Genomic DNA, 26,934 nt, shown 5'->3' with positions numbered 1-26,934 from the left:
CGGGTGGATTGGGTGAAAATGTTGGGCCATTGTAGTGCCAGGTGCTCATTCTGAGTGGCCATGGCCCACGCCACTGGGGAGAGTGCCTGTCCATGGGACTGGCTCCACACTGGCTGCAGCTCTGACTGTGGGCATGTCCTGTAGACAGCTGGGCCTCTTGGGACTGGACAAGGAAGAGCTTGGGGGACGTCTAGGGTCCCTCCCAGTCCTGGATTTAAGACTACATTGTCCGAGGAGAGATATGGGCTACTGCACTTAAAACTCATTTTAACGTACATGGGTCTACTTTGCAATCACTGCGTTACAGAGCGCCAATATTGATTTTGCCCGCATTCACTGCGTTTTTCTGCAGCCTTGCTGCTGTTCCTGCCACGTTCTGCTTGATACTACGTGTGCTTGCAGCAAAATGCATCCAGGCCTTATGCAGGTGAAGTATGGCATCAGAGTTCCGTTCAGCTCTGATTTTTTTGGTACTTTTTTCTGTGAGGGCCCTGCTTTCCAGACAGAGCACGCTGTCTCTTCTGCATTTGGCTCTCGTGGGCCTTCTGCTGGGAGCTGCTGGGCAGCAGTGGTGGCAAGGCCCCCAAATGCCACGCAGAGCTCGGGCGTGTGCACGGAAGGCATTGGCATGTGCATGGAAGGCATCTGTAGATGATTTGAGTGATTAGCATTACAACGCCACCCACAGCAGCATGAGACTGGAAAGTGAAATTCATTTTCCTTAGTGAGAACCCTCACCCCCAAATCGTCACAGTACTCACATCAGTTTATATGAAACACAACAAATCCTTGCTGTTTTATATGTAAAATATGTGTCTTTTTTGGCAACGTGGAATGTAAGTCTATTTAAAAGAGTTATTTCCTGATTTTGAATGTAAGAGTCTAAATATAAACATATATAGATAAATATTCAAGTTTATTGGAATACAATTATACATGTAGATGGGGGGAAGCCCACTTTGTTTCTTGCTTATGTTTTACTTCTAATCTCACTTTGAATGTCTCCCGATCACCGTTACCTGTGGTCTTCCTCAGGGAGGCGTACCCCATGGAGTGTGCTGTGCCCACCAAGCCCGGCCCCCAGGTCGCCGCCGCCCCCACCTGCACACGTGTGTGCTGCATCCAGTATTCAGGTGCGCCACGTCCTGCGGGAGCTGGATAGCATTTCATTGTAAGAGTCTTTTATTCTGCCCACTGTAAACATTTTTCTATTGTATCATAATTATAAATATGTTTTTAAAAACCTTGGTTACTTGAAGTTGCGTGGCATGGTTTGTGTCTGGATGAAAACCGAGACTCTGTTTCACCCGACTGTAGTGAGGGTGATCTCCGGGCATCTCACCCCTGCATGGGCACAGACACTGGCACTCACTCACTAGCAGCCAATTTGCTGTTCTGTGTCCAGCGCCTCTGGGTTTGCTCTCTGTGTGTCTGACCCCTCCTACAGAAGTGTTAAGGTGGGCCTGGTGGGAGGGCTTTGGTAGGCAAAGAAGCTAATGGAACACTCGCTGCTTCCCTCTGGAGACGCGGCCTCTGCTCATGGATGGGCTGGAGGCGCCAGGCTGGGGATGGCATTGTGCAGACTGCACAGGATTCCTTACCAGACCCTCAGCCGAGACCTTTTCCTGCAGGGCTGAGTGTGTCTTCACCAGGCTTCTCTTGGACCTCAGCATTTTTTTCTAAATGTTTGAAAGAAGGGAGGAGCAGCTTGTGAGAGTGCTCTTGACCTCAGCGAGGTAGTTCTACCACTTGAACACTTCTCAGAAGTGAGATTTCCTTGCAGGTGAGCTGTGCCCTTGCCTGGGACTGGACAGAAAGTACTGTCTGGACCGGTCCTTTGCCCCACCCTCATGCCATCTGTCCAGAGGGTTGAGTCGCCTAAGGGTTACCATGTACCACTCCACTAAATTCCCTTTATTTTGTTTTATAATCGTAGCCAAAGAAGTTTTAAAATCATTTTCGGAAATTAGATGTGTAGTATTATCAGTAAATGTCTTTTTCATCTTTGATAGACTGAGCATTCCTTCAGTGTTACCGGCCCTCAGGTTTGAATACTGTGGGTGACATCCATCATTTCTTTCTTTTTTTTTTTTTTTTGAGACAGAGTCTCACTCTGTTGCCCAGGCTGGAGTGCAGTGGCACAATCTCGGCTCACTGCAATCTCCGCCTCCTGGGTTCAAGCGATTCTTGAAACAAAAGGACGCTTTTGTTTCCTTCCGGACATCAGCAAAACAAAACCACAGCTTCATTCTCCTGCCTCAGCCTCCGGAGTAGCTGGGATTACAGGTGTGTGCTACCATGTCCAGCTAATTTTTGTATTTTTAGTAGAGATGGGGTTTCACCATGTTGGCCAGGCTGGCCTCAAACTCCTGACCTCAGGTGATCCCCCTCCCTCAGCCTCCCAAAGTGCTGGGATTACAGGTGTGAGCCACCTCACCCAGCTCTATCATTTATTTCTACCCTGTTTTCGGAAAATGTTTCAACATAACTGCTTAGCTGAATATGCCTCTGGGCAATCTGCTAATTCAAGGCAGGCCCCGGGGCCTTGTTTCAGGGGCCGTCGGCGTCCTGTCCTCGGTGCAGGGGCCTTTTGGGTGCAGCTTTTCCTGTTCACAACCTTGAACAGCAGCTTCACTCTCTCATCCTGCTGCTCATCCTACTGTTCCTCTTCTGTTAAGGGAGGATGGCGAGGATGACAAAGGCAGCGCCTTACAAGGTTGCTGGATAAAGGATGTGAGAAAGGATTAACATGGGCTGGCGCCTGCAGACCCCCATTCCGACGTTAGTGTTTGTGTTTTAGAACCAGGTTAACTAGAAGTTCTACTCTTGCCTGTGGTCAGTGTGACTCCTATGAATTAGGCTTTTCTACAGCGTGACTCCTGTGAACTACGCTTTTCTACAGTGTGACTCCTGTGAATTAGGCTTTTCTACAGCGTGACTCCTGTGAACTACGCTTTTCTACAGTGTGACTCCTGTGAACTAGGCTTTTCTACAGTGTGACTCGTATGAACTAGGATTTTCTACAGTGTGACTCCTGTGAACTAGGCTTTTCTACAGTGTGACTCCTGTGAACTAGCCTTTTCTATGGTGTGACTCCTGTGAACTAGCCTTTTCTACAGTGTGACTCCTGTGAACTAGGCTTTTCTACAGCGTGACTCGTATGAACTAGGATTTTCTACAGTGTGACTCATATGAACTAGGATTTTCTACAGTGTGACTCCTGTGAACTAGGCTTTTCTATGCTGTGACTCCTGTGAACTAGCTTTTTCTACAGTGTGACTCCTACGAATTAGGCTTTTCTAAGAGGTCTTTTTTTAAAATTCTTTTTAACAGGAGATGGGCAGTGGCTGGCCTGTGGGTTGGCCAACCATCTGTCACTCGTTTTTGATGCCAGCCTGACGGGGACACCTGCTGTGTTTTCAGGTAAAATGTGTCTTAATTTCAGTCAGTATGAACTTAAGGATGGGTCTCACTTAGGTCCTGGTTGTCAGTTGCTAAAGGACACTTTTGTTTCCTTCAGGATATCAGCAAAACAAAACCACGGCTTGAATTGGGGTCTAAACTAGATTCACTGAGATCTTAAACCAAACAGGGTAAACATAACTCATGAGAACAGCTCAGCAGCACTTTTGTGGCTGGTGGCCTGGAGGCCAAGAGCCAATTCATTTGTAGAGTTTTAGGGGAGTGAATGAAGTCGAATCCTAAATAATTGAAATATATTTAATTAATGTAATCAAAAGGCATATAGTTGAAATATATTTTGAAATTTAGTAGGGTTTGTACATAGATATTTTTATAAATGTAACAAAGCAAACAATTTTTTTTTTAAAGTTGATCTGAGAGCAACAGTGTTAAAATTATGACCATTTCAACTCATAACTGGGACATATATTTGATTCCTAATTCTAATCCCATAAAACCTGACAGCTCTTCATTAGGATCCTGTTACGGCTTGCTTCAGAACTTACACTTGGTAGATATTTTAACAGAAGCACAGAAACAACACAAAATATCTCACTAGTCCTTCTGTTTTTATACAGGTTGAGCATCCGTAATCCAAAATTCTGAATATACCCCCAAATCCAGAACCCTTTGAGTGCCGACATAACACCAAGGAGATGCTTGTTGAAGCATCTCAGATTTCAGATTTTCGGATTTGGGTTGCTTACCTTCCATAATGCAAATATTCCAAAATCTGAAAAAATGGGAAATCCAAAACACCTCTAATCCCAAGCATTGCGAATATGGGACACTCAGCCTGTGGCGTGACCACCCCAAGGGCAGTCATTAGGAAATGCGGAGGTGGGGCCCGGTGGGGCTGAGTTGGGGACAGAGGCAGTGGGAGCCAGGCCTAGGCAAGGCCACACCTGAGAGCAGATGAGCACCCCCAGTGACTCCAGCCTCACACCCTCTGCTTGCTAACACCCAGGGCCAGGTCTGGGAGGCCCCCAAGGGCAGGCAGAGCCGGGCTCGGCTCCTGCATAAGCAAAGCTGCCGCCCCTGCATGGTCTGGGCGGAGAACGGTTCTCTGGCCTTGGCCTGGATGCCACCCTTGCCCTTCGAGCCCCTTGCTCCTGGTCCCACCCCGCGTCTATCCTGCAGCCTCAGAATCTTCACTGTGCACCCAGGAGCCCTGAGCCGGCCTCTTTCGTGGCTGAATGGTTGTTATGAGCGGTTGTTCTGTTGACCGTGGGTGTTTCCCTGTGTATTTTATTGTTGGAAAAAGGGCTTCTCACTGAACTAAGAAAATGCAGTGGGTTTTCAAATTCATCTTTACAAAAATTTGCTCTGTTTCTGTGTGGGGGAAAGGGCCACATTGACCCATCCCAACTGCACAAGCCACATCGTTTCACTTTGGGTGTGTAATGTTTAATAGTGACGTCACTCAACGTTGAAAATATGACTGGTCTCTCAGCACCTGCCCAGAACACAGAAAAATGAGTGTCTTTATTTCGCTTATGATCTGGGACAAATAAGTATAAATTCAAATTCCCTCCTGGAGAGTTCAGGGGCCTCTGAGCATACAGTCAGGTAGCACATCCCAGCTTGAAAACCACTGAGAGCAACCGTATTTAATTTAATAAAGGAGTTATGTGTTTCTGCTTTAGATTTTAGAATTTTTCCTATCAAAAATTGTGTCTAGACCAAAGACAGGTACTTGAGTCACAGGCCTTCCGGCGAGCATGTGCCTGGCACAGAGTAGATTCTCAGCAATATGGGATGGCGGGTTCTGAGCGCGCCGCGCAGGAGAGCTGCGTCATCTGTGACGCGCCCTGGGGCCAGTGGTGATCGTTGTGAAGTTCTGGGGTCAGGCATTTCGGAAGATTAAATCCAAAATTCCATTACAGATAGTGGAACTGTATAAAAAAAGAGAAATCTTTGTCCAAGTATGAAGTGAACATACGCATCTCTCCTCGTCCTGAGCTCTTGGTTGGCTCGAGCTGCGCCGAGTGGCTTCTACTCTGCTCCTTCTCGGAGCGGGGACGGCACACGCCGGCCTTCATGCTGCTCGGAGCGGGGACGGCACACGCTGGCCTCCATGCTGCTTATGTCCCCACACCCTTGACTGCTTCCCCAGTGCGGGGTCCATGTCCAGAGGAAGTCGAGGTCCAGAGGTCTAAAACCCTGACCTAGGCCAGGCACGGTGGCTCACGCTTGTAATCGCAGCACTTTGGGAGGCTGAGGTGGACGAATCACCTGAGGTCAAGAGTTCGAGACCGGCCTGGCCAACATGGCAAAACTCTTTCTCTACTAAAAAATACAAAAATTAGCTGGGCGTGGTGGAGAGTGCCTGTAATCCCAGCTACTCAGGAGGCTGAAGCAGGAGAATCGCTTGAACCCGGGAGGCAGAGGTTGCAGTGAGCCGAGATGGTGCCACTGCACTACAGTCTGGGCGACAGAGCAAGACTCCATCTCATAAAAACAAACAAAAAAACCCTGACCTAGACAGGGTTTTAGAATCTTTTTCACTCTGTTTCTGAAGCTCTTCATCTCATCACACTCACCACAGGGGAAACTGGTCAGATGAAAAGAGGAGGGAGGCCTTCTGTACCGTGAGGAGATCGTGGGGAGAGAGAGGAAGAGGCACCCATGTGGTCCTGCATGGGCACGTTGCCTCGTGGTGATTGGCTCCAGAGGGCCCGGCCTTGCCTGCAGTGATTCGTCTTCGATGCGCCCTGCGGCCTCAGTGCTTCACGCATGTGTCTGGGGCTGGAGCTCGGGAGAGAAGGGGGATCCCACCTTTGGCAAGTTCTAAGGAATCTCCATTGTTTTCATCCTGGGAGTGGGAGGTCCGTCCCTGACCCTTGAGATGAAGGACCAGGCTGACTTGTCAGGGCTGAGCAGAAGGTGGCACCTCTGCTGGCCTTGGTGGCTTAGTGGCCACTGGACATGCAGCAAATGCTGTGCTGGTAGGAGAACGTGGAAGGGCAAGAAAAACACATCCTCAGTCTCACTAGGAAGGAAGAGCATGGGTAGCAGTGACTTCACCCTCCCTCCTGTGCGACCTCACGTAGAAAAACACATTCTCAGTCTCACTAAGAAGGAAGAGCATGGGTAGCAGTGACTTCACCCTCCCTCCTGTGTGACCTCATGTGGCCTCTCGCAGCCTGTGGGTCAGGCAGTGGAGGCAGGTCTGAGCTTGATATTGGAAGACAGTGGGCCACATGGCTGGTAATGGAGTGACTTCTGAGGTCAGTCACCGGGCAGATGTGTCAGGCCCTTCCCACTGGGAGGACGCCCTTATGGCCCAGGCTGCCTGGACCAGGCCCTGCAGCAGGTGTCTGTGAACCTGCAATATTCTCGGCTGCTGCAGAGCTGCAGACACCACTGGTATTCAGTACAAGTGGCATGGGTAGCGTCTATTAATGGCAGTCATGAACGTGACTTTCCTTTGAGTCTTGCGGCTGCTGTAAGCTGGGCAGCAGTGAGGAATGTTTGGAGCTTTCCTTAACCAGCCTCTGTACTTTTGCTAAAACTGCCAGAACTCTACACGTGAGGGCAGCAAAGCTATTTCACGTTTTTCTGCGCTGTGAATTTCAGCTCTGCGTTTCCTGGCGTCCTGTTGCAGAACTGAGTTATGTTCTTATTCTTACATCTTTCCTGGTTTTGCCTTCTTTTTTATGTTGGTACCCTGACAGATGTGATGTAGTGAGATTGCAGTTCATTGTCTAGTCTATAAATTGTGATGTGTGATTCACATCCTGAGGCCCGCAGGAAGGGGTCTTCTGCTCTGGGGAGATCCCGGCTATGGCAGGAATTTTCTCGGGAGTTGTGGTTACCCATCCCCTGTGAGCTATGGAGGCGAAGTGGGGTCGTTGAGCAGGTCTAGGGTCATTTGTTGTCAGGAAGCATGAGTGAGGCTGCCCGTCAGTCTTCTCCTTGCCATCCCAGCCCGGGTACTCAGGGATTAGAGGCTGCAGGGCTGGGCGTGGCCTCTCCTTGCCCTCACCTCCCCAGCTCGTCCCCTCTCGCCCTGCTCACCATGCCACACATCTGGCTTTCGCTCCAGGGCCGACCTCTGAGAAGAAGCGCATCCCTGGTCGTCTTTGCTTTCTCCTTTCCTCTGTCTCCGCCGCTTCTTAGAACTGTCAGGTGGTGGCAGCTGAGAGACTGTTTGAAGATGCCTCCTGGCCTGACAGCTGTTCTAGGGGTTATGAGGCAAGACAGGTCCAGAAACCAGCACGTGCTCAGGGCCTGGGCCCCAGGGTTAGGCTGGGAGTAGGATGAGGTGGGGAGTGGACAGAAAAGGTCTTACAGGTGTACGAAATAAACGCTGTTTGCCTCATTGCCTACCTTAGTTTAATATCAGAGAGGCATACACTGCCGATATTCAGACACCTGAAGACCAGTTGGCGCTCTCAGAAATCAGCATCCAAGCAGCCATTGTGAGTTTAGACAAAACTTTTCAAATCTGTCACAACAAATGATCGACTTATATGTGTGTGCTCAGGGATTTTTTTTTTTTTCTTCACTTTTTTCTTCAATGTTGACAGCAGTTCTTTAACATACTGATACATTATCATGGAGTCCACAGATTTCTATACAGTAGTTCATAATACTAAATGTTATCATGTTCTTCTCTGAAAACATACACTCACAGATACACACATAAAGTTGAACTTCTTAGTTTAAGAAATGCGAGGTTTTACACTGCCTGGCCGAGGCATTCGGTCACACCCCAAACCCCAGCACCACACAGTACCCAGCACCACGCAGTACCCAGCACACGCAGTACCCACCAGCAGTACCCAGCACCACCAGTACCCAGCACCACGCAGTACCCAGCACCACGCAGTACCCAGCACCACGCAGTACCCAGCACCACGCAGTACCCAGCACCACACAGTACCCAGCACCACGCAGTACACGCTCCACACTGCCTGGCCAAGGCATTCGGTCACACCCCAAACCCCAGCACCACGCAGTACCCAGCACCATGCAGTACCCAGCACCACGCAGTACCCAGCACCACACAGTACCCAGCACCACGCAGTACACGCTGCTAACAAACCCACACCTGCACCTCCTGAATCTAAAATAAAAGTTGAAAAAATGGAACATGAGGCTTTAGAGCAACTGCCTTCAGAAGCCACATTGAGTCTCTACTGAAGGGAGATGGTGCACCCCGCCTCAGGCTCTGCAGCCTCACTGTGGCGAGGAGAAGACTCCTGGCGCACCCCTAATTACTTGAAAAATGCTGTTCCAGTTGTGTTGTATGAAAGTACCAGATAAGTCGCACTCAGTCAAAACTGTTATTAATAGTAGAAATGGTAACCTTCTCTGGTCATTCCTGTTAGGTCACGACGGGGCGGTGAACGCCGTGTGCTGGAGCCAGGACCGGAGGTGGCTGCTGTCTGCGGCCCGGGACGGGACCCTGCGGGTGTGGTCGGCTCGTGGGGCAGAGCTCGCACTGCTTCTGGTAATGGACAGTCATCTCTGCCATGGGCAGCCATTTCCAAAGGAGCTGAGAGCTTCTCAAAAGTCTCATTCTTTTACCTTAACAGGAGATGAAGAAAGGGACATAAGCCAAGAGTTTGCTTTAATGCAATGAAAGTTATTGATTAAAAGTTATTGCTTCAATGCAATAACAGTTATTGATTAGTTTCCTAAATGTGTGTCTACATGTATATGTTCACACACATGCAATAGGCACACACGCATGCAGTAGGCACACGCATATAGATGCATACACATATGCACACTTACATACTTGCCACATATTCACACGCATGCAATAGGCACACGCATATAGATGCATACACATGCACACACTTACATACTTGCCACGTACGTGCATACATTCATATGGTTAAATCTATCCTTATGTTTGTTATGGTCTGCGAATGCCACATGATTAATACTGAAACGTTTGAAGAATTTTAAATATTGATTCAATGTGATTTCATAGTCCAGATAGCAGTAATGGCCAAGGGGCTATTACGTGGGGGAAGTATATTTTAGGGAGAGGAGTGACTTGTTTTGATGAACTTATGGGAGATCATTTGGGAGCAGAACAGGAAAGGAGAGACAGGAAGATGATAACCTTATGACTAGGAAAGAAAAGGCAATGGTAGGAAACTCACCTTCAAATCATGAAATTATGAGCAGGCAACTTGCAAAGAACATAACATAAAAAGCATTCTAATTTTCAAAGATGTTGGCATTTATTTTCTATGGATCCTTTATAGGAAGGGGATTGAATTTGAGAAAGACAAAAAAGAAAGTGTCAATTAAGGAAGACCTAGGGCCTCTCTAAAGGTGAAGCGTTTGGCAGCAGCTTCAGGAAGGAGTTTGCTGAGAGCTGTGGATGCCGTCAGCTTGCTCTGTGTCGTAACATGGTTGTGAGTTCTAAATTTGAGAGCAGACACCTCAGAACTACATTTTAAAACATTTTGAATTTCAGCTTTAATAAAATCTTTGGTACTTAGTATGTTTACTGCTGAGTTTCGATTTTCTTTTAAAGTTGTTAAATGACTGGAATTCAAAGCATTCATTACAGTAAAATTTTAATCATATGATACCTTTCAGAAGTAGTAGGCAGAAACAAAAATTGTTGATTGGGTCTAACAAAGTTTATGTACACATTTAGAACAAATAGATGTTGAGTTTTAAGAAGAAGGCCGGGCGCGGTGGCTCACGCTTGTAATCCCAGCACTTTGGGAGGCTGAGGCAGGCGGATCACGAGGTCAGGAGATCGAGACCACGGTGAAACCCCGTCTCTACTAAAAATACAAAAAATTAGCCGGGCGTGGTGGCGGGCGCCTGTAGTCCCAGCTACTTGGAGAGGCTGAGGAGGAGAATGGCGTGAACCCAGGAGGCGGAGCTTGCAGTGAGCCGAGATTGCACCACCGCACTCCAGCCTGGGCGACAGAGCAAGACTCCGTCTCAAAAAAAAAAAAAAAAGAAGAATTTTATGTTTAGAGCAATAGTGTTTTTGTTAACATTTATTATATTGACAATAATTACTGATTTGCATTACAGGGCAAAGACATGTTTTCTAAACCTATACAGTCTGCACAGTTTTATTATATAGATGCCTTTATATTATTATCTTCTGGCCCTGAATTTCAGCTACTGAAATATCACATCGACACTTGCAAAGATGAGATTAAGAGGTAGGCACCCCTCCGCCCTGTGCATTATTTTTAGATCACAGGAAGCTGTTTCAATAATGTGATGTTGAAAGTTACTTACATTTTAAAATGTTGCCCCAAATTTAATAATGACCTCATATCACCAAACTCTTGATGAGAGGGAATTGTCCAGATCCTATGCATTTTAAACCTTCCTTTGTATTACTATGCGCGGGGCCTTTGGCATGATGGAATCCGAGAATTTGGGGGATTTGAAAATCCTCAATTATCATCTCGGCTCTGCAGCATATTGAAGTGATGTTATGTGGGACAAATACTATTGATAATATAAAGTTAAATTATGAACCGTTTCAAATGTATACATATATATGGGGAATAATACATATCTTCTTAGCTACACCTAGCTTGGACAAGTATTAACATTTCACTATCTTTGTTTTCCAGAATTTTTAAAGAAATAAAATATTACAGAGGGAATTAGGAACCTGTCTCCCAGTCCTGTCCTCTTCCCTTTTTCCTCCTTTTGAGATTGATATATTTGCTTCTTGGTCGTAGTTTTATATTTTTGCTGTATCTCTGTGTATTCATGTCATTTTATTTTTTTTGAGTGTAACATGAGCACACGTTTCTTAATCAAAATTATGTTTCTGAGATGTGTGCCTTCAGTTTGTTAATTGGGGTGGGTGCCCGGCTGTCGGAATGGGCACTGCGTCTGCCTGCTTCTTTCATGGAGGGACGTTGGGTTGGGACCTGCCAAGGGTCCGGCTATTTTTTTTGTATTTTTAGTAGAGACGGGGTTTCACTATGTTTGCCAGGCTGGTCTCGAACTCCTGACCTCGTGATCTGCCTGCCTCGGCCTCCCAAAGTGCTGGGATTATAGGCGTGAGCCACCACACCTGGCCTAAAGTTTATTTTTACTTATTGGGAGGGAGCTTCACAAGTCACCTCACGTCACAGGGTTCCTGTCTCGACTGGCACAGCCCTTTGCCCCTGAGGGTTGGCAGCTTCTCTTCTTGTTCCTGCCTCCTCTTTCTGATCTTGTGGGACTTTCTCTTAGAGATCACTTTGCAGCCACTTCAGTTGGGTTTTGGGAGGCAGTGAAGCTGAGGCATGTGTTCAGTTATATGTAGTGGGAGATGGGCAGGTTTTTCTAAGCATACACAGAAATACCCTATAGAAAAAGGCTGGTGCATTTGACCACAGACTGAAGAAGGAGGACGGGGTGGGGGATCTTTTGTATGTCAAAAATCACCACAAATAATTAGATGTTAATAGAAAAACATTTTTTTTTTTCCTGAAGAAAAATCAAGGTAGCTAATTCACTTTTCCCCTCAGTATCATAAAATGTGACTTTTAAAGTGATATGAAAACTTTCTTTTCATGTTTAATGTTTTTAAAAATAAGATATTTAGTTGTAGTGGAAGGAAAGCAAAAAGATTGATCATCTTGATTTTCTCTTCCAGATATAAACAGAAGAGCAAGTCCAAGCTGATTTGCAGGCTCTCCACGACGGGTGCAGTAGACATGACCAGCTTATCAGCAGTCAACGACTTTTATTCCCGTATCCTTTCTCCCAGATCCTGGTAGGGTTTTACGCCCTGAGTGTCATTCCTCTGGCAGAGGCGTGTGCTGAGCATCTCATGAGTGTCAGGCATTGTGTGGGGCTCCGGGAATGCAGGGACCCTTCTCATGGAGCTCGCCATCTTTATGTTAATTGTACGTGTAATAATTCATCTCAATATTGAGAAAGGGCTTCAAAGGAACAAGAAACTTGAGTGCCATACAGTTCATGCCATCCAGCAGGTGGGCTGACCTGGCTGTTCTGCTCTGGACTTTGTTGCCTAATGTCTAGTAATTTAGTCATTCTGTCTCATCTGCAGAGCTGGCAAAACTCATAGCTATTGCTGTTCAAAATAATATGAAATGGAATCCTAGAACTTTAATTTTTGAGATTTTTATGGCTAACACCATTGCTTTTAGTTTTCAAAGTTGATTTTAATTTATTTAGGGGAAAAGCTCCAGATCTTTAGGAATTCATTGTATAAAGTTTTAATTTACTCAAAGTTCAATCTAAGTTGAACTCTATTGGAGGGTTTTGTAGTTGAACTAAAATAAAGTGTTAGGAGGTTGTAGTATGTTTTCATTAGAAATGTGGTAATTTCATGCTAGAATAGGTGTTAAAATACCTAGCAGAAATAAGAAATATGTCATTAGGATTATTCTAGCTTAAACGATGGTTTCTGGAATACAAGGTAATCCAATGCTAACACCAGCATAACGGGTCTCTTGACTCCAGTGCACCTGGGTTCCCACCACATATACTCATTACTACAGCATTCAGGGCTGAGCATTGAGGCTTGGGGAGTGTTGGTGGTCACACGAGCCCTAAATGTATACATTGCTCCTCATAGGTCACGTTTATGAAGCAGTCACCTGCTGACATGGCACTGTCTGGGTTGTGTCTCCCATCGTGAAGCCTGCCCCAGGTGCTGTCACCCACTCTGTGGGTCTGTCTAATCTTAGTTCAGTGCTTTCTGCTGAGTGCAGTATCTACATATTCAATTATTTGACATCCGATTTGGGTGTTTCATGGACATCTCAAACACCACGTATCTAAAGCTGGAACTCACACCTCAAAATAGGCACTATGGTGGTCTCCCTTTTCCTAAGCAGCCCCCTCCACCGCCGCCCACCTGCTCTTGCCAATGCCTGGGCCAGATGGGGTGGGGCTGGACTGGACTCAGGACTTTTCCGGCGGCATTTCAGAAGTTCTTAACTAGTCGTCCATTCATGAGTCTTCTAATGTTCCAAAGTTTTTATTAGTAAAAGAGAGGGAACTGTCCCTTCCCCATGGGTAAGAGTGTTGAGAGGAGCTCCCTAACTGGATTATCGCAGACATCGTACTCACAGCTGGCCGGAACAGGACCGTGGAAGTGTTCGACCTCAATGCCGGCTGCAGTGCAGCGGTGATAGCGGAAGCCCACTCGCGGCCTGTCCATCAGATCTGCCAAAATAAGGTAAGTTTTTGGATAACATATATCATCCGTAAAACTATGTGCTTAAAGCATTTAACAGATACAAATGTATGATGCCATTTTATAAGTGTTTGCTACCAAATTCAGTGTTAATTTTTATTGATCATTAAATTATTCAAAGCCTTGATGTTTGACCCTAGGAGATATTTTAGTATCATGTTGAATGTTAAGTTTTGTACGTTTGTGTTTGACTATTTTATGGGCCCATATTAAGATTTTACTAGTAAAACATTGTCACATAAAACTTGATAGGGTTGTATATGTTAAGCAATAATGGATTGCATGGTAGACACGTAGGTTCTATGAACTGGGGCAGCCTTGCTAAATCAGTAGCTTTTTTTGAAGGTGGAGGCTGTTGGATACAGCCAGTCTGTTTTGACGGAGACAAAGTTTACAAATATCCACAGCGGTGGGTTAAAGGGTTGGCATTACAGGAGAAACATCTGATGAGTTCATTGCCCGATAGCTGTACGGTTCAAAAGACACTTGGTTACTACCCAAGAGGGCCTCTAAGTCTTGGGAGCAAAACTGTATTTCTTAGGACTAAAACTGCAATTTTGGTTGTTGATATGCCTGGAAAGGTTTTCCAAGTCAAGGATTTAACTTACGACGCGTCTGGCATTTATATCATGATTCAGGGTATCATTTTGCTAAGTGAAGTATTGCAATGTTGGTTAAACAGATTTTGTTATCCACAGGTTAACATATTTTGCATTTTTTTTCTTTTTTTTTTTTTCTTTTGAGACAGAGTCTCGCTCTGTCACCCAGGCGGGAGTGCAGTGGCACTATCTCGGCTCACTGCAACCTCTGCTTCTTGGGTTCAAGCGATTCTCCTGCCTCAGTCTCCTGAGTAGCTGGGATTACAGGCATGCGCCACCACACCCGGCTAATTTTTTTTGTATTTTTAGTAGAGACGGAGTTTCACCATGTTGGTCAGGCTGGTCTCGAACTCCTGACCTCGTGATCAGCCTGCCTCGGTCTCCCATAGTGCAGGGATTACAGGTGTGAGCCACCGCACCCGGCCCACATTTTGAGTCTTTAAATTTCTGTTTAATAGGACAGATATGGTTGGATTATCTATGAAGTTTTTTTTGTTTTTTGTTTTTTTTTTTGAGACGGAGTCTTGCTGTCGCCCAGGCTGGAGTGCAGTGGTGCGATCTCGGCTCACTGCAGGCTCCGCCTCCCGGAGTTCACTGCCATTCTCCTGCCTCAGCCTCCCGAGTAGCTGGGACTACAGGTGCCCGCCACCTCGCCCGGCTAATTTTTTGTATTTTTAGTAGAGACGGGGTTTCACCATGTTAACCAGGATGGTCTTGATCTCCTGACTTTGTGATCCGCCCGCCTCGGCCTCCCAAAGTGCTGGGATTACAGGCGTGAGCCACCGCGCCCGGCCTAAAGTTTTTTAATCAGTTCAAATCGGAAAGAGCAAAGATTCTGGCCTTTTAAGTTAAATTACACTGAAGCAGATTTGTTCCTGCATCTTTTCTGGATAAAGGGGAATTGGAGGTGTCAGGGCCACAGAAGACTTTTAATGGGTGCAGCATGAGAGACCCTGGGATTCAGAGGCTCCGTGTCTAGGAAGATGGTCTCCCTACATGTCAGTCTGGATGGCTCTTCAGAGAGGCAGATCCAGGGACTTGGCAGTGTGGGGTAGTCAGAGCTTTGGAGGCCAGGAAGATGCCTGGGGAGGCTGCCTGCGGAAGCGAAGCCGACCTCTGTGCCCGCCCTGTGGGCAGCTTTGGTCGGAGAAGGGAGGGTTTAAAGGCTCTGATAGGCATCTTTATCTTGCCTTCCTTTTAATCTTCCACCCCCACCCCCACCACCCAGTTTATTAATAGGACATTTCAAGTTTCAATAGGAGAAGGCTTTTCTGGTTTGAATAACACCATGGAAATATCAGCTTGGGGAGAGTTGTTGGAGAAAAGATTATTTTTCTGCATTTTTTCTTTTTGTTTAGACTCTTCCTGCATATAAACCAGAGCAAACATGTTTTTAAACGCTGTGCAGTGGGTCTCTCAGATGAATGAAGGAATCCCTTTGAAGAATTCTGTAACTTCTTTATGAGGCTATTAAAATGGCATACTTCACAAAGGAAGTGCGAATTAGTTGAATCAGTGTTGTGTGTAATACTCCATGTTTCTATGCTTTCTGGGAAAGCTGTGAAGGAAAAAGAAGTCAGTTTGGTAATTTATGATGAGACTAGGCGGCACTGTTGGTATTTGAGAACCATGATCTGATACTACTAATTTCGCAGTAAGATCTGTCAAGATTAGGGAAAGATTTGATTGCTAGATTTTATATATTTCCGGGCTTTTAAATGAATTTAATAATTGAGTTATTAACTTTTAAAATGATTGTTAGCCTAACGTCCACCTTATTTATTTATTTATTTATTTGAGATGGAGTCTTGCTTTGTCGCCCAGGTTGGAGTGCAGTGCCATGATCTCGGCTCACTGCAACCTCCACCTCCCGGGTTCCAATGAGTCTCCTGCCTCAGGCTCCCGAGTAGCTGGGATTACAGGTGCGCGTCACCACGCCTGGCTAATTTTTGTATTTTTGGTAGAGATGGAGAGATGGAGTTTCACCATGTTGGCCAGGCTAGTCTCGAACTCCTGACCTCGTGATCTGCCCTCCTGGGCCTCCCAAAGTGCTGGGATTACAGGCGTGAGCCACTGCACCTGGTCAGTCCGTCTTGTTTTTTAGGTGTTATGATTCCTTTTAAATTTAAGTGCAGCTTAATGAGATATTGATAGCTAATATTTGGATGTAGAATGTTAAAGTATAAGTCTGACCTACTAAATTTATTGAGTGAAACTTCCACGCAAAGACATTTGACTTTAAGATACCTTAGTGCAGACTAGGGTTTGTGCTGTCTTTGTGTCTGATCTTGGTAGTACCTAGAACCTGGAATCTGCTCACTTGACATGCGCCGATTTGAACTGTGACTCGCTGTTACCGACAGAAAGCAAAGGATTCAATTCTTTGTATGAGAAAGTAGATGTAAATCTAGAGAAAAAATGGTTTCTTAAAAAGACTCGTCAGCACAAAGATTTCAGAGGTTAAAGTTTGACAAATAGTATTTAAAATTTGTTGATGTATTATTCTCAAAATGCAGTGTCTAAAAATTTATCTAAAGATAAAGATTGCTAACAAGAAGAGTCTCTCCTGAGATGTTATGTAGTTGTCTATCTGGTCAGTTTTTCTAAAGTCTGTGAGTCTGCAGATAATACAGTTAAGTGAGAATTGACTAAATTTCTTAAATATTGTCATTCTTGAGTTTAAAAATTTCAGTCGTGAAGATAAATGAATCTTATATGTGAAGTTTCTTTCATGTTGTAAATTTTCCTTTTTATTTTTTGAGATGAAGTTTCACTCTTGTCACCCAGGCTGGAGTGCAGTTGTGTGATCTTGGCTCACTGCAAGCTCCGCCTCCTGGATTCAAGCGATTCTCCTGCCTCAGCCTCCCAAGTAGCTGGGATTACAGGCGTGGGCCACCACACCTGGCTAATTTTTGTATTTTTAGCAGAGAGGGGATTTCACCATGTTGGCAAGGCTGGTCTCAAACTCCTCACCTCAGGTGATCTGCCTGCCTTGGCCTCCCAGAGTGCTGGGATTACAAGCATGAGCTACTGCGCCCGGCCAATTTTACATTTAAAACATATTTCTTACCATGTTTTTTGATACTTGCTGCTTCTTGTCTCAAACATTGTCAATTATTAGAAAAATATTTCTTAGTTCATTTAATTTTTGTATTGGTTGTGCATGACTCTTATTAAAGGTGGTCATTGCAAAGCCAATTATAATTTATTTTTGGTGTTTGGAAAATGGTCTGTCAGCATTTCCATTATAAATCCCTATTTTCTTTCTCTTTTTGTTCTTTTCTTTCTGGGATTTATACAGAGCCATAAAACTTGGTCTAGATTAAAACTTGGCCTATTAGAGCTCAATCTGAGATTTTTTTTCAATTTAGTTCCCAAATTCGTTTTAAATTGTTTCAGATGTTTAGGTTGCAAATGCAAAATATAATTTTGAGGTTTTCAACACTTTCTATTTTATAACTTAAAAAATAACATGCGAGGTTTAAGATAATGGTAAAGATAATTCTTTTAACTTTAGCTAACCAATTTTCTAGTATTTTCAAGAGAATTATTTTGGAAAATGATATAATGCTATTTGGTGTGATCTCGTAATTTTATTTCCTTTCCTCTCTGTTCCAACTTCGTAATAGAAGAGTTTCTAACCTTTTGCATATATAAAGCTTTTCACTGCTAAAGGGTTAAATGTATGTAAATCTCTTAGCATGTGCTAAGTCCATTAAGTGAAAGCTATTTTTCTTATTTTTAAAATATAAATTTATGGAGGCTGATCGGTACTGCTTTAGAAAACTCTTACGTTCCACATGCAACTACTCTCACACAATTCTTTTGCTCCTGTGAGTTTTAGGGATGGATGCACAAGAATTTCTCCCCCTGCAGCAGAAGATCAGAAGCTGAGTTAGATATGGTTTCAGTTTTCAAAGAAATACAAGGCACAAGGTGGTAGTCATGGGTGGAATAACATTCGTAAAAAAGGCTGACTGTTCTAAGCACCATAAAATGATGTGAAATCGCTGCCAGAGAGTAGGGATGGGAACAGCCATCCTGTCCTGGAAGGATGAGAGAAGGCTGCATCTGAACTGGCATTATCCATTCTCACATATTGTTAGATAAAACTTTTGGTTTTATGAGGAGTTTAAAGGCACATAAAATGGAGAAATAGAAAGGTTGAATCAGCTTGTTTAGCCTCCCATGTAGTCAGCAAGTTTCGACTGAAAGCCGTGTGGTGTCCTGGTCTCCCCATGACATGCTGTGTTCCTGCTGGTAGAGCCACTCATATTTAAAATCCTGTAGTTGGGCTGGTGCGCATGAGGCTCCAAATGTGGAGTCTCAGTCTGTTGGGGCTGCTTTAACAAAATGCCCTAGACGGGGGTATTTACAAGCAACAGAAATTTATTGCTCACAGTTCTGGAGGCTGGCAAGTGTGAGATCAAGGCAGTGGCAGATCAGCGTCTCATGAGGGCTTTCTGCTTGAGTGGCGGGGCCTTCCTGATGTATCCTCATGTGGTGAACGGAAATACAAACTCCTTGAAACCTCCCTCATAAGGGCATTCAGCCCATTCATGCAGGCTCCACTCTCATGACCTAATCACTTCTTAAGGGCCGCACCTCTTAATACCATTGCAATGGGGGGTTTCAACTGATGAATTCTGTGGGGAGACCAACGTCCAGACCGTGGCACTGAGTCACCCCTAGGTGCTTGCCAGAGTCCGTGTGTGGAATTTTTTGAGTGTCACAGCTAGGAACTAATGTTTACCAAGTCTGGAATGCCATGGCCTTTCCCTGTGTGTTCTCACAGGCTCAGCGAGGACATTTGATGGATGAGGACTCAGAGTGCAGGGCCTCCCTCCTCCCTCTGCATGGGCTGTGAGCTGGGAGTTGGACTCCAGGCCTGCCTGGTTCCTCTGCCTGGATGCTGTTTTTCCTTCCTCTTCACCATCTAAATGTCAGGTTATCTCAAGTGAACCCAGTGTCTTGGCCAGGTCAACCAGCTCCTGACACTTCACATCATACCCCATGCCGTGGCCGCACCTGCCTGAGCACTGTGGAGGCTCCCTGTGCATACCACCAAGGGAGGAGGACAGAGACACTGGGCCTGGCTCGCCTTGGGAGCCTCAGGACAGCAGGCATGGTGAATGGCGCTCCAATATGTAGACGATCTCCACAGTCTGATGCATGTTTTTCCTCTCTTCCTCTAGTGCTGATGTCATTTTGGCTTCTTTTGGGTATTATCTTTTATTTCAATAATCGAGGAGACTTGATGAGCCACATGAGGCTGTGTTTACATTTAGCTTTATTCTGGCTTTTAAAATATGTTGTGTTGGAAGCATCATAGATTTTTTACAACACTTCAAGCCGTAAAAAAGCATTGACTTGGAGAATGAAGATATAGGAAGTGAATTTGTAGCATAATTAAGATTTGTTTTTAAAAAGGTGTGTATATTTTGTTAGTTTGATTGTAATACATTTATTTTCAAGACTTAAAGCATCAAATTTCATTCTTGTCCCATTTAATTTACTGTAATGAACATTGTTGTTTCTAAATATATGTTAGAAATCAGCAATTAGATGATGATGGTGAGGAGTTATCGAGGAAATCATGGAGGAGGACCATTACGAATTACAGCGACGCTGGAGGGCCAGTCCTGAATTACAGCAGCTGTGGCCTTTCACGTCAGAACTCTGCTCTTCTTAGCAGGAAATGAGAAATGTGCTGTCAGGAGAAGGGCAGCTGCTGATCTGTTACAGTGAGGACTCTTTAGAGTACAGGTTTTCAGCTCCTCGGAGGCACAGGCACTGCCCAGTGGTGCTGTTGGCGTCCACAGTGGAGCATCCTCATGCCCAGTCCACCGGGAGACTTCTGCCTTTATCTGTTTTACACGTTGGATGACCGCATGGCCTCTCGAAGGGCTGGTTCTGTGTGTCTAAAAACCACTGCTGTGAAGGGCGACCATTTCAGCACAGAAGCACTCTGTTGTGGAACAACGGCCTCATCTACTTACTCACGGACGTGGTGTGAGTGCATTCTGAGCTGCACGGTGTGGACTTGTATGGAAAGCGGCGTGATGTCATCCTTGGGATCACCTTCCAGGTCGGAGGCAGGAGGTGTGTTCAGTTTATGAAGTGGTCTGTGGGGCCTCTGAACAAGGCGGGGTCAGGGAAGATGTTCCCCAGGAGGTGGTCCTGGGCTGAGCCTTGAAGGAGGAGGGGACAGCTGCACCAGCGGGAGGGGCCTAGGCCTGACCCCCCCACCACCCACTGTGTGGCCCAGAGAAGGCAGCAGGAGCCCTGCACAGCCTGCTGTGTTCTGCACCCGGCCCCACAGGCAATGCAGTACCCCTCGGCTGGTGCCTCTGCACCCACCCTGCTCACCACAGCACGGCCCCTCTCTTTCACCCTCTGTGGATGTGCAAAGCCTCAGGAAGGCGACACCCATATCCGCATAGGTGTAGGTGTGGGAGGCCTAGCGCTGCCGTCTTCTGTCCCACCTGTGGCCTGCAGTTGCTCCCCAGCAGCTGTCCCCACGGGCTTGTCTCTGCCTATCACCACCCACTGTTGACCTGTGCCTTCAGAACCCCATTCGGGTTATTTTAATCTTCACTCTCAATTCTTCAGAGGCCCCAGCAGCTTTTAGGATAGAAGCCCGAGGCTGCATGCAGACCCTGTACCACCTTCTCGTGCCTTGACCCTGTCAGTGTCCTTGGTGACGCCTCAGACCCAGTCTCAAGCTGGGGGCCCACATGAAGCCCAGGCTGCTGGGCTCAGCCATTCTCTGACGCCCCGGTCAGCCTCTGTGATGGCCTGGACAGTCACAGGAGGGCATCAGGGCCAGCTCCTATGTGACACACATGCGCTACCTGCTGAGAAGAGGCGGGCTCTGTCCTCAGAGTCACAGCATCATGAACGTGGAGCACGGGGCATCCTCATGCCCCCCAGAGCCCCAGGCGGAGTGGGGGTGCCAGCGTGAGATCTGAGCAGGCACCACTGGCGCCTAAGCTCTGACCCCACAGAGCAGCTGAGGCTCCACACCGGCTTCCCGACTGCACCCGCCTGATGATGAGCCCAGTGGACGCGGCTGACTCTGAGACACAGGATTGACCCCGTCGGGCCTGGTCCCCAGCACTTCAGCCCAGGGCTCTCAGAAGGTGGAGCTGAGCATCCGCCAGCTGCACTCTGTGCTCTTGCTCTGTGGCCTGAGTCACAGGCAAACCCTTCCGACTGTCCAGGCTCAGTCTCCACCACCTCCCCAGGAGGCCTCCCTGGCCTCTCAGTAGTTGGACTCGGCCCCTTACTTGGTCTTGTGTCTACACTGCTGTTCCAGGGCTCATCAGTGCAGTCAGAATGGCGTGTGATTAATCCTCTCTCCTGTGAGATTCTCATCTTGAGGACGGAGCCATCCCTTACTAGCATGCGGTCGGTGCTCAAAAACTGCTTGCTTAGTCCAAGCCCAATCCTAGCAGTTTTAAGGGGCCTGTCTGAGTTACAACTGTTGGACCTGCCTTCCTTTTGCAGTAGGGCCATCGCTTACCCACAAGAGCTCCATGACCTGCTGCTGGCACGGGCACCCCAGGACTCAGCCGTTGGCTTTCCATAGTAGTGACATGAGAGAAGCAGCTACATGTGTGTTTATTCCAGATGCCAAGTGAAGCCTCGAACAGGAGTTTCATCTTGCAGGTCCCCTCAGTGGATGGGCTGGGCCCCGAGGGTGAGGGCTGCCACCATTGGCTGCCCAGCCAGGCTGTGGTACAGCTGCTCTTGTACTCTCCGTGCTCTGACTGAGTGGAACTTGTGTTCCTGGCCTCGTGCCACCTATCTGGGGCTGCAGTGGACACACATCTCGAATTTTTCATCCCATGGGGTTGCATGGCCACGGTGCACGTGTCTCATGGGCCAGGCATCAGTCATAGGCCATAGCCAGGGCTCTGTAGTTGACGGTCAGGTGAGCTCTCTTCTCAGTGGTTGTCAAACTCTCATGGGAAAGTTATTTAATTAAATTGGTTACTTTATCCTTTTTATTTATGAAAATTAATGAAGTTTTCTTTAGTTATTAGAGAACTTGGCAGGTCACCTGACTCCCTGGAAACAGCAATGGCCATTTTCGATTTAGGTCCTGTATGTCCATGGCTGGGCTGAGGGAGATCGGGGATGGCGCCAGGGCACAGCCCAGCCTCCGTCTGGCTCCCTAAGGAGTTCTGAGTGGACACGAGCGTTTCATTCACTAAGTCACTCGAGCTTGAGAGAGGCGCATGAGGGGCTGCACACGGTGAGCTTTGAATCTCCTTTTGCACACCTGGAAGGTTCTTGTGGGTGTTCTTTGTCCTCGGATCCAGTGTACCTGATGCCACACGCCACACACCTGACACCGCACACCTGACGCCACACGCACATCTGACGCCACACACCTGATGCCGCACACCTGACGCCGCACACGGCATGTGGCATCTCCAGGGCCCCGTGTCCCCGATCCTCTGTGTGTGGTGTTCACCTCGCCTCGTGAGTGGCTGCCTGTTTGCTGGTTTTGCTGTTTGTGTTTGTGTTTACCTTCTTTTCCTAGGCTCGTTTATGAGGACCTAGAGAAGTGTGCCCTCAGCCAGTGTGAGGAAAACCAGGCCCAGGTTGGCACTGAGTAGCCGTTGGGAGGAGTTTTCAGTGTGCTAAATCCCATGATCGGGGCCTCACACATGTGTATCGAAACACCATGCTGTACCCCAAAATATGTGCAGTGATTATGGGTCAATTAAAAACAAAATAAATAAGTAAATGACCAGTTTTTCTTCTAAATGGTTCAGAATAGTTCATCCCAAATGTGGGTTGTTGATCCTCCCCCACCATGGTTCTCTCGGGCACCCTGGCTGGACCCTCGCTGTCTCTGCATGTGAGTGGGTACACAGGCTGTGACTTCTGCATGAAGCCTGCGGGCCGAGTGAGTGGTGCCGTCACTGGCTGAGGGCCACAGCTGAGCCACTGGGGTAACCGCCCAACGGTTCACCTTGTCCGCTGCCTAGGTAGAGCCAGTTGATCAAGACGGGAATTGCAATAGAGAAAGGGTAATTCACACAGAGCCAGCTGTATGAGAGACTGAGTTTTATTATGACTCCAATCAGTCTCCCCAAGAATCTGGGGATGGGAGTTTTTAAGGGTAATTTGGTGGGTGGGTGGGGTCAGTGAATCACGAGTTCTGATTGGTCAGGTCAGAGGTGAAATCGTCGGGAGTCGGAGCTGCCCTCTTATGCTGAGTGAGTTCCTGGGGTGGGCGGGGGGCGGGGGGGTGGGGCGCACGACCAGCTGAACCAGTTTATTGATTGGGTGGGGTACCAGCTGATCCATTCAGTGCAGGGTCTGCAAAATATCTCAAGCACTGATCTTAGGTTTTACAATAGTGATGTTACCCCCAAGAGCAATTTTGGGTAGGGGTGGGGGAGGTGGTCAAATCTTGTAACTTCCAGCTACATGACTCCTAAACCATAATTTCTGGTCTTTGAGCTAATTTGTAGGTCCTGCAAAGGCAGTCTAGTCCCCAGGCAAGAAGGGGGTTTGTTTCGGGAAAGGTTGTTACCATCTTTGTTTCAAAGTTAAACTATAAGTTCCTCCCCAGGTTAGTTTGGCCTCAGCCCAGGAATGAAAAGGGCGGCTTGGAGGTTAGAAGCAAGATAGAGTTATAGGTCAGGTTTCTTTCACTGTCTCAGTTATAATCTTACGATGGCTGTTTCACCGGGACACTTCTCCCGTGTCGAAACACCGCAGTGCTCTCCTGAGGAGGGACACAGTAAAAATATCACTTCTTTGAAAAGTTTCCTGTTTTTATAGCTCTGGTAAAAATAATGAATAATAGATTTTATGTTAAACTTCGTTTTCAGTCATTTCTTCATCTCTTTGTGGGATTGTTTTATTCATATTGTTTTCCAAGTGGTTCTCTTTTTTCTATAAACATTCAGTGAAATGGCCATAGAGAGTAAAGTGTTAACAGTCTGACTTTGGGCTGAACTCTTAATTCAATACCTGTTCCTAATGGCAGTTAAATATATCAGTGCTCATTTCCTCCCACCTTAAATTTGGTTTGTATGTGCGTGTGTGTGAACCCTGAACATCTGAGGCAGGTTTCAGTGAAATTAGAAAGTTTATTTTGCCCAGGTTGGGGACCGGGTGCCTGTGACACAGCCTCAGGAGGTCCTGACGACATTTGCCCAAGGTGGTCAGAACACAGTTTGGTTTCACACGTTCTAGGGAGACATGAGACATCAATCAACATACATAAGATGAACATTGCTTCGGTCTGGAAAGGTGGGACAACTCGAAGCAAAGGCAGGAAGACACAAATCGGGGAGGGGACCTCCAGGTCCTGGGTACATAAGGGACAAATGGTTGCATTCTTTTGAGTTTCTGATGAGCCTTTCCAAAGGGGGCAATCAGATCTGCATTTATCTCAGTGAGCAGAGGGGTGACTTTGAATAGAATGGGAGGCAGGTTGGCCCTAAGCAGTTCCCAGCTTGACTTTTCCCTTTAGCTTGGTGATTTGGGGGCCCAGAGATTTATTTTCCTTTCACAGTGTGTATGTATGTGCAAGTATATGTGCCTGTGTGTGAATGCCTGAGTGTGTGCATGTGTATATGTGTGAATATGTGTGTGTATATGTGTGAGTGCATGTGTGGGTATGTATATGCATGCGTGCGTGTGTGTATATATATATGTGTGCATGTGTGTGTGTATATGTGTGAATGTGTGTGTATGTATATGCGTGAATGTATGTGTGGGTATGTAAGTGTGTGGGTATGTCTGCGTGAATGCATGTGTGGGTATGTATATGCGTGAATGCATGTGTGTGCGTATGTATATGCATGAATGCGTATGTTGGTATGTATATGTGTGTGTGTATGTGTATGTATATGTGTAAATGTGTGTGCGTGTATGTATATGCGTGCATGCATGTGTGTATGTATATGTGTGAATGCGTGTGTGCGTATGTATATGTGTGCGTGCATGTGTGCATATGTATATGTGTGAATGCATGTGTGTGCGTATGTATAGGTGTGCGTGCATGTGTGTGTGTATGTATATGCGTGAATGCGTGTGTGAGTATGTATATGTGTGCGTGCATGTGTGTGTATGTATATGTGTGAATGCATGTGTGGATATGTATATGCATGCATGCATGCATGTGTGCATATGTGTATGTGTGCGTGCATGTGTGTATGTATATGCGTAATGCACGTGTGTGAGTATGTATAGGCGTGTGTGCATGTGTGCTTATGTATATGTGAATGTGTGTGCGTATGTATAGGCATGCGTGCATGTGTGTGCATATGTATATGATGCGTGTGTGGTATGTATATGCGTGCATGCATGTGTGTATGTATATGTGTGAATGCGTGTGTGGGTATGTATGGTGTGCGTGCGTGTGTGCATATGTATGTGTGCGTGCATGTGTGCATATGTATATGTGTGAATGCATGTGTGTGCGTATGTATAGGTGTGCGTGCATGTGTGTGCGTATGTATATGTGCGGTGTGATATGCATGATGTGTGTGCGTATGTATAGGCATGTGTGCATGTGTGTGCATATGTATATGCATGAATGCGTGTGTGGGTATGTATATGCGTGCGTGCATGTGTGTGTATGTATATGCATGAATGCGTGTGTGGGTATGTATATGCGTGCGTGCATGTGTGTGTATGTATATGCATGAATGCGTGTGTGGGTATGTATAGGCGTGCGTGCATGTGTGTGTATGTATATGCATGAATGCGTGTGTGGGTATGTATATGCCTGTGTGCATGTGTGTGTATATGCATATGCGAGCGTGCATGGGTGTACGTATGTATATGTGCATGCATGTGTATGCACATGTATATGTGCTTTTAATTACATTATTCATTAAAGTGCCTGTTAATGAATTCATTTAAAATATCTATTAGCTGCTACTGTGCACTTGGCAGTGTTCTATGAATGAAGAGTTAGATGAATGAAGAGAGGGCAAAGTCCTTGTGCTCAAGGAATGTATTTTCTTACATGGGAACACGAACACGTGTATTACACACAAGGTCAGGTGCTCTGTGCTGACCAGGTACCCAGAGCAGCAGGTTCATAACATGGAACGGTGCCAGGTCTATGTCTGCAGGAGGAGAGTGCAGGAGGTGGGCTGTGTGGTGAAGCCTGTGGAGGGGTGGACCTCGAGCCCCTTGTTAACTCAAAATATCTAAGACAGGTCTCGGTCAGTTTTGAAAGTTTATTTCTCCAAGGTTAAGGATGCACCCATGACATAGCATCAGGAGGTCCTGACGATGGTGGTCGGGGCACCGCTTGGTTTTATACATTTTAGGGAGACGTGAGACATCAATCAATATGTGTACCCTGTACTTTGGTTTAGTCAGGTAAAGTGGGATTTGAGGCGAGGGCTTCCAGGTCATGAGTAGATAAGAGGCAAAAGGTTACATTCTTTTGAGTCCTTGATCAGCTTTCCACCGAATACGCAATTTAGTCTGGCTCAGTGAATCATCATTTTTACATAAACAGAAGGGGAGAGGAAGCAATCAGATATGCATTTGTCTCAGGGTAGCCTCAGAGGGATGTCTTTGAGTTCTGCCTGTCCTTTGTCCACAAGGAATTTCCTTGTGGCCAAATTGTGAGGGAGGTCTGTAGCTTCTTATCTTTGTAGCTATCTTATTTAGGAATAGAGTGGGAGGCAGGTTTGCCTGAGGCAGTTCCCAGCT

General features: G+C 46.4%; 1 protein-coding gene across 1 annotated transcript in view; it reads left to right on the top strand.

The window, feature by feature from the left end:
• WDR27 (WD repeat domain 27) overlaps positions 1-26,934 on the top strand; it is a 233,870-nt gene that overhangs the window by 45,159 nt on the left and 161,777 nt on the right. The window contains exons 13-18 of the mRNA XM_030809982.1: positions 1,036-1,133; positions 3,334-3,423; positions 8,799-8,920; positions 10,483-10,616; positions 12,059-12,156; positions 13,491-13,612. Coding sequence (XP_030665842.1) covers positions 1,036-1,133; positions 3,334-3,423; positions 8,799-8,920; positions 10,483-10,616; positions 12,059-12,156; positions 13,491-13,612 — 664 coding nt within the window. The remainder of the gene's footprint in view (positions 1-1,035; positions 1,134-3,333; positions 3,424-8,798; positions 8,921-10,482; positions 10,617-12,058; positions 12,157-13,490; positions 13,613-26,934) is intronic.

The sequence above is a fragment of the Nomascus leucogenys genome, chromosome 3 (genome assembly GCF_006542625.1).
Source record: "Nomascus leucogenys isolate Asia chromosome 3, Asia_NLE_v1, whole genome shotgun sequence".
NCBI classification, from domain to species: domain Eukaryota; kingdom Metazoa; phylum Chordata; class Mammalia; order Primates; family Hylobatidae; genus Nomascus; species Nomascus leucogenys.
Note: the sequence above shows the minus strand (reverse complement) of the source record. Positions and strands in the feature narration are given on the sequence as shown.